The sequence below is a fragment of the Lichenostomus cassidix genome, chromosome 6, assembly GCF_008360975.1.
Source record: "Lichenostomus cassidix isolate B80296 chromosome 6, HeHo_3.0, whole genome shotgun sequence".
NCBI classification, from domain to species: Eukaryota; Metazoa; Chordata; class Aves; order Passeriformes; family Meliphagidae; genus Lichenostomus; species Lichenostomus cassidix.
Genome location: NC_139487.1, coordinates 22,710,269 through 22,725,240, shown reverse-complemented (window position 1 = coordinate 22,725,240; position 14,972 = coordinate 22,710,269). Strand labels below are relative to the sequence as shown.

Genomic DNA, 14,972 nt, shown 5'->3' with positions numbered 1-14,972 from the left:
AGACCAGATACTGAAAGTTGCAAATGGGTGTAAGCAAATTTTACTTACAAATTAAATGAAATGTATAGGTCTGAATGAGGTTTGAGGATAAGAATACAAATCACTGACACAATGAATTAGGAGTTGGTACATGTAAAGACGTAAGAAACCAAAATAGATTGTCACTATTGTCACAAGTATCACTCCTAATCTTCCTACTATAGACATGAACTGTATTTTCAGTGTGTCTGAAATAACCAATGTATTCAATATTTTGCTGAGCTCATTTTTACCATGTCATCCAAAATTTTCTACTCAGCGCAGAGTGCAATGTTCATTTACAAATTATACTTTGCCTATGAGATTTTTATGTTTCAGTGAAGCGTGTTCTCTCTAATTTCGTAATTTAAATTATTTTAGTAATTTTAGTAAATTTATTTGGCATCTACAGTATCAAAGAAATGATTCATTCCTTTGTTTGGAGAGAGGAAAAAGGGCAGAAAAAGTAATACTATCTTTATTTTCCTCATTCTAGGGTCTACTTACAGTGTGCTGTCTATAATGCCTTCTGACTCAGAAAGCAGCAGTTCTCTAAGCAGCATTGGTGAGTAAAGTATTAATATAAGAACTCGAGTGTGTCTTTTGGGAACTGGGAGAACAAATTTTTAAGGCTGCCTCTGGAAGAGTAGAGGGATCCTGGTCATAAAATCAAAGAAGTTGAACTGTAAGATGTAACTGTCCATCTTCACCCGGAAAAAATATACTTTTGTGCATTGCAAGCTAAGCCTTTTCATGGCTGGCTACAGTTGTTGCCAGTAAAATCTGTTTCATTTACATATGTGAAATGATGTAACTATGTTTTGAGTTACTTAGTAAAATCATGTAAAAATTGCAACGTTGTGTTTACACAAGTCTGTGCATATAAAGTACACATATATATAAGCATGTGTATGTGGGTATGTATGTATTTGTGTAGATGTGAAAATTGTGGTCAGAATCAAAAGCATCATAGAAGTTATAAATAATGTTAGCCAAGGCCATAGACTTATAACTTTTTCACAGTGGCTTCAAGCTTTAGCATTTTTTTCCTGTGTTCAATTAATTGATAAATTTTTGTCTGTTTTTAAATTCTTGGGAAAGATTGGAGGTAAAAAAAAAATTAGAGATGTTTTGTCCATGAGATGATCTTGGAACAGCTCTATTGGCTGTCAGGTTTCTTCATCTTTACTTATAGAAATACCTTCTATTGTGAAATCGTGTAAAAGTCATTTGTCCTGGATAAGGAATGCAGGCTCTTGCATATTTAAAGTTCCAATGTTGTGTCAGGCATCTGTCAACTTCCCTGACAGCCTCAGGCAAATTGGTTGTCTTTTTAAGGATGTGAGTAGGCATCTGCTGCAGTCATTGAGTTGAACTTTTAACTGCAGCAAGCTGGAACAAGACTTTTAGGCCTGAATGAACTATTTACTGAAAATACTGGAAGCTGTGACATGTTAGTTTGATTTTAATCAAGACCACACTTGTATGCCACTACCTTAAGGAAGGGTATATTTAATTTCCTACGAGTAAACTAGGATGGAAACAGGAAGAAAAAAGTTCCTAAACTTTTAGGACAACCACATTCAGGCACCTTCCAAGGAAGGAAGTTATTCTAAAATTAAATTGAGTAAATTTGTGGGATAATTGGATGAAGTAGTGGCTAAGATAGGAGAAATGCAAGTGGTCCTGTCTAGTTCCATGCTCCTCATTTTTAAAAAGAAGTGGTACACTTAAATATTAAAATTTTGTTTTTAATTTTCTTTACATTGCTTCCCTCAAAATATGTTTTGTTTGTATTTTGAGATCCTGAAGTTCATACTGAATTTGGATCTGTGCACTTGACATAAAAGGCTGTCCTCAGAATTGGTTTGGAGCATAGATGATCAAAATTATTTTATAATTTTGATCAAAATGATGATTTGGAGTATACATGATCAAAATTATTTTATAATTTTTGAAATTTATAATTTTGAAAATGAAGTGCCCTGCTATTAAACAAAAATTGTGAACTATTATTCTCCATAATTTTGTTTTATTTAAATGGTTCATGTGAGCTAGGTATTTAATATTCAATAGATTAATAGCCAGGGGAATTCTTTGTTTGAAGCTGGCATATTTATTTTATGATGTGATTATAGACTTGTTATTAATGAGTATGATTTTTGCTCCAATCATTTTCTCACCCTTGCATCTTGTTGTGCAAGAGACAATACTTTTTGTGAACCACTATCAATAGAAAAATTGCTTAATAACTAATATATACTAATAGACATCTTTGCAAGTCACTTCAAAGTCAGATTATTCTAATACTGACCAATTTATTGAATGACAAACTATCATAACTAAAACTGCCTGCCTGCCAGCTCCCCTAAGGCTTCATATGACTTGCTTGAATAGAATCCCAGCAAATACTGAGGTGCTGTAGCATTTGAGGAATTTCACATGCCTCTTCCCCCCATTCACTAAAATAATTTTCACAAGGGTAATTCTGTGCGTGGTAATGGTAAGTTTAACCTATGAAATCAATGCATCAGTGATAAAAAGGTAGGTAAATAGGTCATGGTTTGGAGACAATGTAACCCTTTGAGTATGTTCAGTTTGACATTGATAGTTATGTGTGCACACACATGTATATAAAGGAGTATTTTTATTTCCCCACTCACAGACCTTCCTCATAGGAAGTATCTGGAATCTATGTTATTATACCTGTTCAAAACACTGGTTTTCAATTAAAACCTTGATTCTGTTTGTTGAGCAGTTCAGAAAAAAATTGGCACATTTGACTTTCCAGGGGAAATGCAAAAGGTTTTAGGGCCACTAATTATGTCCAGATAAGCCTTCAGAGAGTTAATCTTAGCACCATCTAATTAGTAGAGATAATAGAATATTTCATATGTTGTCTTTAGACTCCATAGTTCATAAATGTAACTAGAGACTTGTGTGTCCATGTGCTTCATCTTTTCCTCCCAAACCTTAATTACCCTAGCTATTGTTAGAGATGGTTTCTGCTGCCAGCATTCTTAATGAAATGATCTTTTTTTGAAATACTTCAAAGTAAGTCAAGAAGTTGTGAAATGGAGATGCTGCTATATATTTTACACCTATCCTGGGTTTGAGTTAATTGATGAACTAAGGTATATAACAATGAGCTTGTTTTCCAGAAAAAGACTGATCTAAGGACTAATCTTAAGTAGAACTAGGATTGTTGTTAAAAGATAGTTCTGAGAAAACGTGGGCTCGGGCTCAGTCTCAGTCCAATAAATACGGCATGGTCTTAGGATTTTGAAACGAAGAGAGAAAGATCAGACAACATAATTTAATCACTATATAAACCCATGGTGTACCTGAGTCTTGGGCATATTTGCAGTTCTGGTTCTCTCATTGAAAGCCAAGTGTGCAACAAGCATGGAGAGCTGCAGCACAGCTAAATGAATCCAGCAACATGTCTATGGGGAGCAAATGGATATTCTGGGGTTCTCTCAGCCTTCAGTAATGCCACTATAAGAGCAGAGCAAGGAGTGATGCAATTTGCATAATGTGACTTAGAGATGAGCTTAGGGCTGGTCTATTCCGAGTACTGTCTTATCATCCAAGCTTTTTTTTTCTCTCTCCCAGCCTATATGGGGCTTGCAGGGCATGAGGGAGGCAAGAAGAATGAATTTCCATCCTCATGTGCATGTGATAGCATAAGCAGTTGAGTGGAAGCCAGTCTGCCCCCTCTGTGTAACAGCAGGTGTTAGCAGCCTTGGAGACAAAATGCTGCGCTATTTTTTCATCTGTATGTAAATAAAAATGCAGAGTGACAGCAGGTTTTTCTTGTATATTTTCCTCATTATTCAAAATTAATTTAGATGGCAATATTTTCTATTTTTCTCTTTTGCTTGCCTCCTTTTTTCTCTGATGTATTAATAAAGTTCATGCTGTGCCTGTAAAACAGGTAGTTGTGATGGTATGGAGAGCAAATATTCAGCTTATTTCCAAAGGAGGTACAATACAGAGTGCTGTAATACCACCACTATCTGTCAGCCCCAGCTTTGTCCCCTCAAAGGAACAAATCCTCATTAAATTGTCCTCGTGTCTGTCTGTATTTCCTTTCTCTTTGCTCTTGGCCAATGACAAAGATTTTTCTGTGTAAATAAAAACATCCTTCATCTGCCTACTCCCTGTGCCCAGCAAATTCTCTGAATGGAGCTACAATCCTGTGTCTCTGATATCAGAATAATAATTTATGGAGATTCGGTGCCTGTAGTGCCAAGCACGGAACAACAGTGTCACTTAGGAATTGGATAGAAAGCAGTAACACGGCTATATGTGACAGCCCCTGGCTAGTCTCCCACTGGACCAGACACGATAATAGGTAGGAATAGAACACAGAATCAAGACTCCTTTATAAAAAAGTATTTAGAAAAATGTGTCACTTTGTATGGTGCACTTAATAATTGGACATTTGATGCCACGGCAGGATTATGGTTTCTAGAATCATGTCTTTTTTTTACCTATCCTAGGACCATAATGAAGCTTCAGAGTTTTTCTTTAGTACTTTAAAAATGTTTTTCCTCCCCTCCTCAATGCACAGATGTTTGGGGTTTGTTTTGGTTTGTTTGTTTGTTTTCAGGAAATATTTTTTTTAAAGAACACAGCAGCTTGCATGCAGGCGACAGGCTGTGGTTCTGAGAAGATCCTCCATAATACTTTTGGTTATGAATTTTAAACAGAAAGGCACTTCATACTCTTGCATTCTTTGAAAGTATACTGAGTTCCTAATTAGATGATTTTTGGAGTGGAAAAGACATTCCATCTTTTCACATGTGTAAATTTCTTCTTTACACAGCCAGACCTCTTTGCATTGTTTTGATTACAGCTGCCAGTCTTGTCGCCTCTTTATTCCACTATGCTAATATTGCATGTTATCACCTTTATCTTTTAACAGGCTATTGTTTTTCCAGTTGTTCAGTTCTTTGCAAGTGATATCACGTTTTCATCCAAGTGGGTTTTTTGTACTCTTCTCTGTTCCTGTCACTGCTACATTTTGCTGTGGGAGCTTACATAGAATCATAGAATAGCTTGGGTTGGAAGGGATGTTAAAGATCATCTAGTTTGAACCCCCATGCCATGGACGTAGCAATCTGTAATGAACACCACCACTGGCTCTGTAATTCTGCATCTTTTCCTTGCAGCCCTCAGGTGGTCATCTATCTGTCTCCACCAAGTTGTCCAACTTAGACTTCAACTGACAGTATTTCCTTGCTTAACTTTTTTAGCTTAGCAGCCTGATAGGCTATTTACAGATAGTTTTTTACTAATTGCATTTCAGGTTGCTTAATCTTAGAGCCTCAATTCTTACTCCAACGCAAACATCCCCCCCTCCCATCAGACTCCTTCCCAACAATGGTAGTCTTTCTCTCCTCATTTTCATGTTGCCCATTTTGACAAGTGTCCTTTCATGTTGCTGTGATTTCAGTTTATTGCTTCATACTTTCTACAGCTGTATGTAACAAAGTAATTGTTTTCACTATTTACAGGAATTGTTCAGTTGCAGGTGTGGCTCATGATGCTCTTTCAGTCAAAAATAAACACTCTGTCCTCGTCTGAAAGAGTTATTTATTTCCCCTGACAGCCTATGGTCATCTTTTATTGCATTTCTTGCCCTTTTTTTTTAATAACACAAAGTTTGTATTTCCTAAAGACACCTTAACAATTAACACCAATGAACGAGGGACAATATTACACTTGCTAAAAGGCTATGAATGAATGAGAAAAGGCAGTAGGAGCACTACCAGTACACCACATCTGAATCCTTTTCTTTATTGCAGTAATTGCTTTCAATTGTTCTGCCTCCTCGCCAATCAGTCTTAGTATTCAGAAGTCATTTTCATGTAAAATTTGGTCTTAATGATTGAATTAAAACTCTTCATATAGATTTATTTCCTGGAAATATTTTTTTTTGTTTATTTTTTGTTTTTATTTCTATTTATTTTATTTTATTTTCTTGCTGGAAACAAGATTTTTAACTTGGAATAAACATACTCTTCCACACACTTAAACTTCAGTCTGATTTTACTCTGAGAATCATGAATGCAAGGACTTCTCAGATTGATGCATCTGCCTTTACCACCCAGCGCTCCATCTCCTCTGCTATTAGTATTAGGTTGTAGATTTTCTTTCATGTTGACCTTTCTAGAACCACTGTTTACTTCTTCCTATAGTCTTAAATGTACTGAAGTTGAAAGTTTATTTTAGATGCTGCTGGCTTTGTTTAAGTTTTTATATTCTGAATTAAAACAATATACTGAAGTGCTACCCATCTTTTTGTCCTTGCATGTTACATGATTGTCTCTGCTTTGATAACCTGTTAGGTTTTCTGTCTGTCAAATGAAACTGTTTGTGCAGTTCACAATTCTATTTTTCAGTTTCCTTTTCTCTGTGTACTGCTCTTTGTTTTTCTAATGCTTTTTTTCACCTGCATGTAATTCTGTTCTGTGCTCTCTGATGATTCAAGATCACTTCAAAAGATATATCTGGAGAAATGTATCTAAATGATAACTACAATGTAATTTAGAATGTAACCCTCTTCTAGTCCTCACAAATTATTGAATGAAAGTAAATATTTTATAACACATTTTCCTACAGCAGGCATAAGTCTTTACTCTCGACGCTTTCCCTAGCCTGCGGAGAAACCCTGTTGGTCATGCTTTGCAATGCATCTTGCAAGTATTTTTTAATGTTTTCAGTCACGATCTACAAGGCCATTAAGAAGTAATATCCTAAATATCTCTGTTGATTTTCTTTTTTATGAAAGGAAACAATGAAAAAGGCTTGATTGTACAATGAGTACAGTTCCTGTTTGTTTTCAAGCAGGAAGGAGCACAAATTTATGAGTTGAAGAAAAATCATTGTAAAATTTAGGCATTCTGTTAGCTTGTGACAGATTGCCTTCTGAATTAGTTAAATCTGTCATACAAGTGTATTTCTCAAAGACCAAGGAGTTTATTATAACTCAAGATGATATTTCTTAAAACTAGCTGTTTATGCATTGGTGCCCATTTTCTTATCTCAACATTATGTTTGTTTGGCATTATAGTACATTTTGGTCAGGTTAATAAGTTTTCCAGCCCAGTTTCTGTTAAAATGTTCTGTTATTCTTCAAAAAATATGTTACCCCTTCCCCAAATATGCAGCTAAGCAGTGGTTTCTATGTGGACATATTATCTCTTCAATCATTGTCAATTAGAGTAATCATCAAGAATTTTATTCAGTATGAGCTGCAGTTAATGCATCTTCATGGTTTCTGTGAAGTCCAGCACTTGGGCTATAGTAGGGAAGATATGATTGCTCCAGCTTCTGTTTTTAAGGCTTTTCTTTTATACAACCTGTGATGGAAATCCTGCAAAATCTTGCTTTATATAAAAGTCAGTGCATGCTCAGGACTTAATGACTGCACTGCATTACGGGCAAAGTGTGTTCTCAACACAACACATCGCTGCTGTCAGCTGTTCCAGGGCTTGGTGGAGTGCTGCTCACCTGGACACTGGCCAGGAAGTGACAGTCAACTTCTCAGAACCCAAGTGCAACTTGTGTCAGAAATGAATTGTGAGGTTTATCACAACAGATGAATGAGTTACACTGGGCAGAATATGCAGTAAGTGCCTTTTCAGAAATCCAGGTTGTCTGAGAAAGAAGGTGAGTTACTGAAAAGTGGCATAATTTAGATAATGGAGATTTAGCCTTCAGGCTTGTGAGTTTTAACATTGATTTGACTGGCTAAAGTACCAAAAGGAAGTACTTTTGTGTAACATATGCAGTCACATGGAAAAAGAATACAAAGCTGGAAGCACAGGTCACTTTCCTTCTGCTGCATCAAGATGTCAGATGCAATAAAAGAATTTCAATAAAAGAATTTCAGTGTTCAGCTATAAAAGATCCTTTAAAAGACACCAAGACTATGGAATTTTTCTGATTAAAAAGGATTTTACTGAATGTGTGTGCTTTTTTTTTAAGCATTCAGAAATGTAATTTAAGCTTTATAAGACCTTTTGTAGAGCTGTTGAAAATGGAAGTTTGTTGGTAAATCAAGCAAAGGTAAATTGTGAATCTTCTTTTAAGGATAGGAGTAGAAGAACTGGATTATATTGATCTCTGTTTTTACTTAACAGGTGTACATCTCATGGCTGATATTATGTGTCAAAAATATCATTGCATTAGAGATGAAAGTATCTGTTGATGTACTCGTAAAAACTGACAAGTTAATGAAAAATAACCTCTTTTTGGTACTAAGACGAGTGGCTTCACATTAGTCAAAAAAGCTTTTTTTCCTAGGGCTAATTAGTCTGTCTTTATTTAAAGCAGACTTTTCTTTCTTGGCACAGTTTTGGGACTGTGTGCACAAATGTTTTTGCCTGAAGAAGATTGTCACTTGGATGCTGTCAAAGCTGTTGGGGGAGGAAAGAGGTGGAGAGCTGAAGTAGAACTGGCCTGCTTTTACTGTGTTTAAAGATCCCCAAGGCATCTGCTGGATGCTTGTGTAGGTCTTGTGTAGCAGACATTGTCCATGGGACTGCTGCTGGGGTTAGCACTGATGTTAGTGATGGGCTATTGTTAATCCAGTGCCCTCTCCTCCATGTAGTGCACAGCAGCCTTCCTGATTCATCTCCTCCTTCCTCTTGACCTCTTGCATCCTGTTCATCTGTTTTGCTTGCAAGCAGCCCCAGGATGACATAAGCTTTTGAACTCCTCTGTAAGGATGAGAAGGGATTTTTCTGTGTCACGCATCCTCTGATGTGTCAGCTCAAGTGAGATGATGTGCAGGTTGCCAATGAATTTCCCAAAGATCATGCAGCTTTTCAGTACCTGAATTTGATTTGTCTGCCTTTACCTTTTAGTTTGTTTACGAAATTCCTTTTTTATTGATGTGTTCAAACTATTTCTAATGAATACATATTATGACTCTTTGTATCTATTTATTTATTTCCTATATCTCCTGTATCATGTGTATTATTACTGATTAGTGTATAAACTTCCTATAAAAATATGTAGACAATTTCTCATCTAAAAGACAGGATAACTCCATTTTGGAAGTGTGAAATCCTTAGTCCTTTCAGATGAAAGGGGCTTTGTCTGGATGCAGGAATGAAACAAAGTAGTAGGAAAAGTAGCCTCCACTGAGAATTCGTCAGAATGATGTGAGTTTGTGTTCTTCTACAGAGTGCAGGTCCTCCTGTAGAAAGTTCCTGCAATTTTTTATTTCTTCAGTTTGCTATTAGAGCACTTGCATACATTATTAGGCAACAGTTAGATTAAAAGAACAGCCTGTGCTCATAAATTCTCATTACAGAATTACAGTGTCAGCTGGAAGGTATAAAGCCAGGGATCCTATTATTGTAGATGTTGTACATATGATAGCCCTGATGCTGCAGTTTTTTTGGTGTGGGAACTTCAAAGGACAGGTAGTTCTGCTGGAAAGTTAGAGGGAGTTTTTACATTCTGCAGCACCTTCATGAACTGGGTTTAGAGATAAAAAGCCAATCCTTGCAACTCATTAGCATTTGATTCAGTGAAATAATTTGGAATTTCCTTCTTTGAAAAGACAGTGATCAGAGAGCATTGTTTTACTATTCTATCTTTTGTTGCTTTGTTAATTTAAAAAAGGCATAATAAAGGTACGTACTACCAAGTTAATACATATGTCAGCAACTTGTTTCAGTTGTATAATTTTGCATACTATTTCTAGAATTTTTCTTTTGAGTAGAAAATAATCACCTATATATATTTAAGCCTTTAACTTTCACATCTGTAACCTGTATCTTTGAGTCTGCTCTCATGTGTCTGAGAGACACGTGAGCAAAACTACATTTACAACTTAATTTTCAATGAGCAGAACTGAAATTAGGGTTGAATTAGTTGTCAGTGTGTAAGGAAATTATATGTCAGACTGTCTTCTCTTGGGAGGAAGACATCATTGTTCTCTTACAGTTGTCTGAGAAGACAGTAGCCATCATTGTTCAGCTCTGATTTAGGGAAGCTGAGAATTAAAAAGTCCCACAAAACACTTTAATGTATGACTGCCCCTTAGAGGAAACTGGATGTGTAGTCCAGTTGCAGTGATTGTAACGTGCTTGTGTTAGCCAATGTTGTTAAAAATGAAGCCAGTTTTCATGATTTGTTGGTTAGTGAAATCTTTAACTCCACATACTAGACTGAAAAACTGTGGCGTGAAAGCACAGAATTGAATTTAAAATAAATGTTGTCTGTAGCCCATAGCAGAATAGTATTTCTGTGCTGCTAGATAAAGGAAAAGAGCCCCTGTGCTGTAGTAGTTTCTCAACTGTCACTGGAGTAAGTTGATGTGGGTGAACTTTGCTCTTGTTTTTGGTTGTTTTTTTTTTAAGCATGGTCGCTATTCTTTATTTTAAATAACTTTTTTGCCTATTTCTTCTGTCAGTAGATAGCTTCTTAGGTCTTTGCAATTGTTTCTACAAACTTGCTTGCTTTTTAAGCTACTTATAAGTTCACGAGTAAGAAAGGAGCCTACCCATGTAAACTGGAGTTGCAACACAGGGTCTTTCTGCTATCATGGGATGTTTCTGCTAAAATGAATGTTTAACTGGGGTTAGTCTTCTTTCAACTCACTGATGAAAGCTTCTATTAATTTTTTCATTCTGAACAGGTTTCTGCAAACAGAAATATAGGATTTTTTTAAATTAGCATTTTCTTCTTTAGTGAAATTTTATTATTCTTTTGAGGCATTCACTGACTGCCAATTATTTATCTCTTTCTCAGGTACGACTGGTAAAGCATCATCTCCACCCCCTGTGATAGAGACGAGACAAATGAGTGAGAAGCTGGAGACTATTTTATATCAGCTCCGTCAAGTGACTCGAGAGAGGGATGAGCTGCGCAAGCAACTTGCCCTTTCATCTCCTGGATCAACCTTCGATGACTGCAGGTAAACAGAAGGGAAATGCAGCATTTTCATTTAGTCTTCAGTAGTGTTTTCCAGTGTCTTTACTCCTGCTTGCCTGTAAAGCTATAAGGAACTTGCAATGTCCATATGTTGCTTGCACCCTGGTGATGTGGCCACATCCATGTTTCAGAACTTCCTGTTGAATGCCTCTTCCCACTTTGTCCAGCAGTTTTTCTGTGGGATTGAGGGGAGAAGGTTTCATCTCTGTGTTGAGAAGAGAAAGCAAAGAAGTTATTTAGGCTTCATAGGCTTTGTTGTGGGAAGAGAAAGAAGACAGTGGCTGAAGCATTTGGTGTTTTGAAAACAAGAGGGAAGAAAGGGAAATAGCTATGAATACTTGGCTGGAGAACAGAAATTAGGAGAGGAAAAAAAATCTCAGCTATTCCTATGCTTCTGCAAAGAGGGAGAGGTTTGGATTTCTGCTGAGCGGAATAAGTGGTTTTTAGAAGATCAGCTTCCCGGTATCCGTACATTGGGGAAGTTGTAGCAGAAATATATTGAGAAAATACGTTGAGAATAAGGAATTCTCCTCCACTGAACATGTATTTTAAGACCAGGAGGCTTATCTAGCTCATTCTAATTTGGGGGGCTGACATGCTATGATGAAGATAGTACTCAGAGTATGAGTTAATTGGTAATGAAGGTTTTATTGGGGAGGAAATAGAATTAGTTTATTTTGAAGAGGTAAAGATCTGCTAATGTTTAAATGTGTCTGGGTACACAGAGCACTTTTTGCCTGCATATGTATGGAACCTTGGGAAAAAATTGTGTGTCACGGAATCTGAACTAAGAGCAAAGAACAGATTTTCCGGGGGGTGTTGCCATGATGTGTAGCTTCCCTGAACTTAAATGTTTTGTTGTTGTTGTTTGTTACTTAATCAGCTGTGTCTGTATGTGATCAGGTGGTTTAATTAAACTTTTTGTCTGTTTGAGAAGATTAAGATTTGAACCAGTGAACTGGCATTGAGAGAATCTAGACATTTTATTAACTCAGTAGCTTCTCATCTGAATGCCCCCTTCCTCCCTCTGAGTTCTGGGGGCTGCTTTAAGAGCATCATGTTCTATATAAGACTCTCAAAGCATTGTGGGGATGGGAAAGGAAAAGATTGTCAAATGCCAACATCTTTTGCATAGCTTCCAGTTACTTAGTTATATAGAGGGATTTCTTCTTTGAAGTTACTAGAGCTTAGGCATAGAGGATTTTATAGCCCACAATAATCTTCTGCATAATCCAGGATGCTATTAATAAAGTTCTGATGAGCTGTCCTCTAGACTGCCCTAGTTTTCTCTTTGTCAAATCAATCCTTTGCTTTCAGTGTATAATTTGTATGTTGTATGAAACACAAATGTTTACAGCTTCAAGAACAACCCATCAAAATAAACCTTGTATTTGGGCAGTCCTTGGAAGTACATGTTAGGTGGAGAATGCTGGCTTCCAAACAATCAAATATTTGCAGAGTGGGAAATGATTGAAGATTATTAATTGTCATTCTTTTCCTTCAGTGTAAAAGCAACTGCTCCTCCCATCTGCATACACATCTATGGTTTTTGAAATCTTATTGGCATTTGTTTTACTTTTTGAATTCTTTCCTCTTTTAAAACTAATCTTCAGCCTTCCAGGAGTCAAAGCCCAGACATGGTAAACTCTTAATGCTGAAGTGTGAAAGCTGAGAGATGATTATGCGGATGGTGACTTTTACTACCCTGGCTTTATTTTCCTGGCTGTGTATGCTGCTGTAACTATGGCTGTACCAAACACAGGTGGTGCAGAGGCAGACCTTGACACGTCACCTTGGACGCTTCACAACAGCTCACAGCACATTCGTATTCTGGGCTGCGCTGGCTGAGGAGGTTGCAAAACTGAGAGCTGTTTTCCAAAGCAAATGTTGACTAAGTCTAGAGCAGTGGAAGAGGAGCCACAGCAGTGGATTGTGATGTGCTGAATCAGATCAACATGTGCCATCCTGCTGGACAGGAGTAGGATTGCTCATGCTGTGCTTGTGGATTGACAGCGACTGTGTATGTGCATGTGCAGTGGTGATTAAGCAGATTTGACCAAATTTAGCATGGTCAAGTTGCACTTGGTAGACTTATACTTGCTATTATTACTTCCATAATAGTAATAGGAAAAGAGAACCACAAGACAAATAAAACCTCTGAGAACTGTCTTTTGGAAGAGACCATTTTATGTGTAATCTATAACTGGAATTTCAGTAGTAAATGGTACTGTAACAACTTGGAAATTGTTAGGTAGGCATTGCCCACAAAATTGGACCTGTGGTAGGCATTAGCTTTTACGTCAGCATCAGATGCCTGTAAATGCCAGTCTCACTGTGGCCTTGATTTATGGTCAGGGTAATTCCACTATAGCACAAAGGATTCTTCAAGTTCTTACACAAATATCAGGAAAACAGTTGGGCCTTTGACACTAGCATTTTAAATTTTGTTAATGTTTGAACAAATGCTTTCTAAGTAGTAACAGATACTTCTCCTTTATTGAAGTAATAATTTTTGGTATTTTCTGGGGTATTATAGCATAAAACTGTAGTGATCTTGCTTAAACGAGAGTCAGCCAGTGCATGCTGTTGAATGGACTGTTGTGTTGCCATAGTTTTGATTTTTGACTTCTGACCAATATTACTTCTGTTCTTAGTCCTGTTTTTCTTGCTGAGACATGAAGCCTTGGAACAACAGTGTGGAACATATGGCCTTGGATATCCATGTGATTTTTATTTCATGTTGATGAGGTAGAATGCAGAATGTTTTTGGTGGCGTTGTTGGTCCTTCCTCATTGTGTAGGTTGGCTGACTTGTGTAGTTACCTACGTGGTCACCATATGTTTATGGTGGTTTGTTGGGGTTTTTAATGTTGTTTTGGTTTGGGTTTTGTTGTTTTGTTTTGTTTTGTTTTGTTTTGTTTTAAGAATAATGTCAGTGTTACTTCAGCAATATATGAGTACACATGATAGATGTTAGACTTGTAGAACAAGTTTAACCATAGCTTTCAGACTGGCCTAATAGTTTAATATGAACATCTGTTAGTAGGTCTCAGTAAACTTAATGTTACAATTGAGAGTTAAACTGTGCTCCAATTAATGCTGTCATTTAAAGACTGTCGTGGACAGATGGTATCTACTCTCAATAATTTTACCCTAAGGTCTAATTTAAATCAATAACTTGGGGTTTTAGTGATTCTGTCAAGAGTGTGAACATTTCAAATTGAGTTTAACTTATGCTAACTAGGTTTGTATTTTAAAAGAATAATCCTTCAATAGTTGCATTAGTGTCCATAATACTGTGTGTGTAACATTCTACTTTTGGTACCCCTCAAGAATGAATTAAAGAACACCCTAAAAGACACCCCTGTGGACATGACTTGAACATTTGGCTACTTTATATGATTTTGGATTTTAATTGTGGGTAAAGTTTATTAATCAAAGAATGGTTTTTTGTTTTGTTTTTCCCCAGAAGCCCTTCTCTAGAGAAAGGAGAAAAGGAGGAATTACAATTGAAGGCCTCACTACTCAGCAACCCAGATGCAACTGAGTTGCCAAAACGTACCTTATATCATACACACACCCCCTGAAAATCTGGGAACCAGATGTGGCTGGCATTTCTGTTTTTTAGATTTTTTAAAACTTTTTTTTAACAAGTCTTACTGCTGCAGTAGTGCGAAACCATTTTGATTTTGATTCAATTGCCAGCTGCATTTTTAGTTCCAGAATCCATATTGCTGTTTTTTGTATGAAGCAAAGAAAATTCTGATTGCTTTTCAGGCTGTGCTTACAGAGAAGCCATTTGGGAGAGTTTGAGGTTTGAAGGAGGAAGAGTGAGCTGTGCAGCAATGGAGCAAATCTGATATGAGAATAAGCAGTGTTAAATTGGAAAGCAGTTGTGTTCTTTTGGAAGCATTAGTTTTCTTTCCTGGTGGTTTGTTTATTTTTTTTTTCATTGCCTGTGGGGTTATAAGAGACCCAGGAGAGGGTAGAGGGACA

The 14,972-nt window shown here is 36.8% G+C and overlaps 1 protein-coding gene across 4 annotated transcripts in view; it reads left to right on the top strand.

Annotated features, from left to right (window-relative positions):
• The window catches only part of DLG5 (discs large MAGUK scaffold protein 5), a 97,173-nt gene that overhangs the window by 36,077 nt on the left and 46,124 nt on the right, over positions 1-14,972 (top strand). For all 4 annotated transcript variants that reach the window (XM_085064010.1, XM_085064011.1, XM_085064009.1 and 1 more), the window contains exons 2-3: positions 515-583; positions 10,795-10,960. In XM_085064010.1, the coding sequence (XP_084920136.1) occupies positions 515-583; positions 10,795-10,960 (235 nt within the window). The remainder of the gene's footprint in view (positions 1-514; positions 584-10,794; positions 10,961-14,972) is intronic.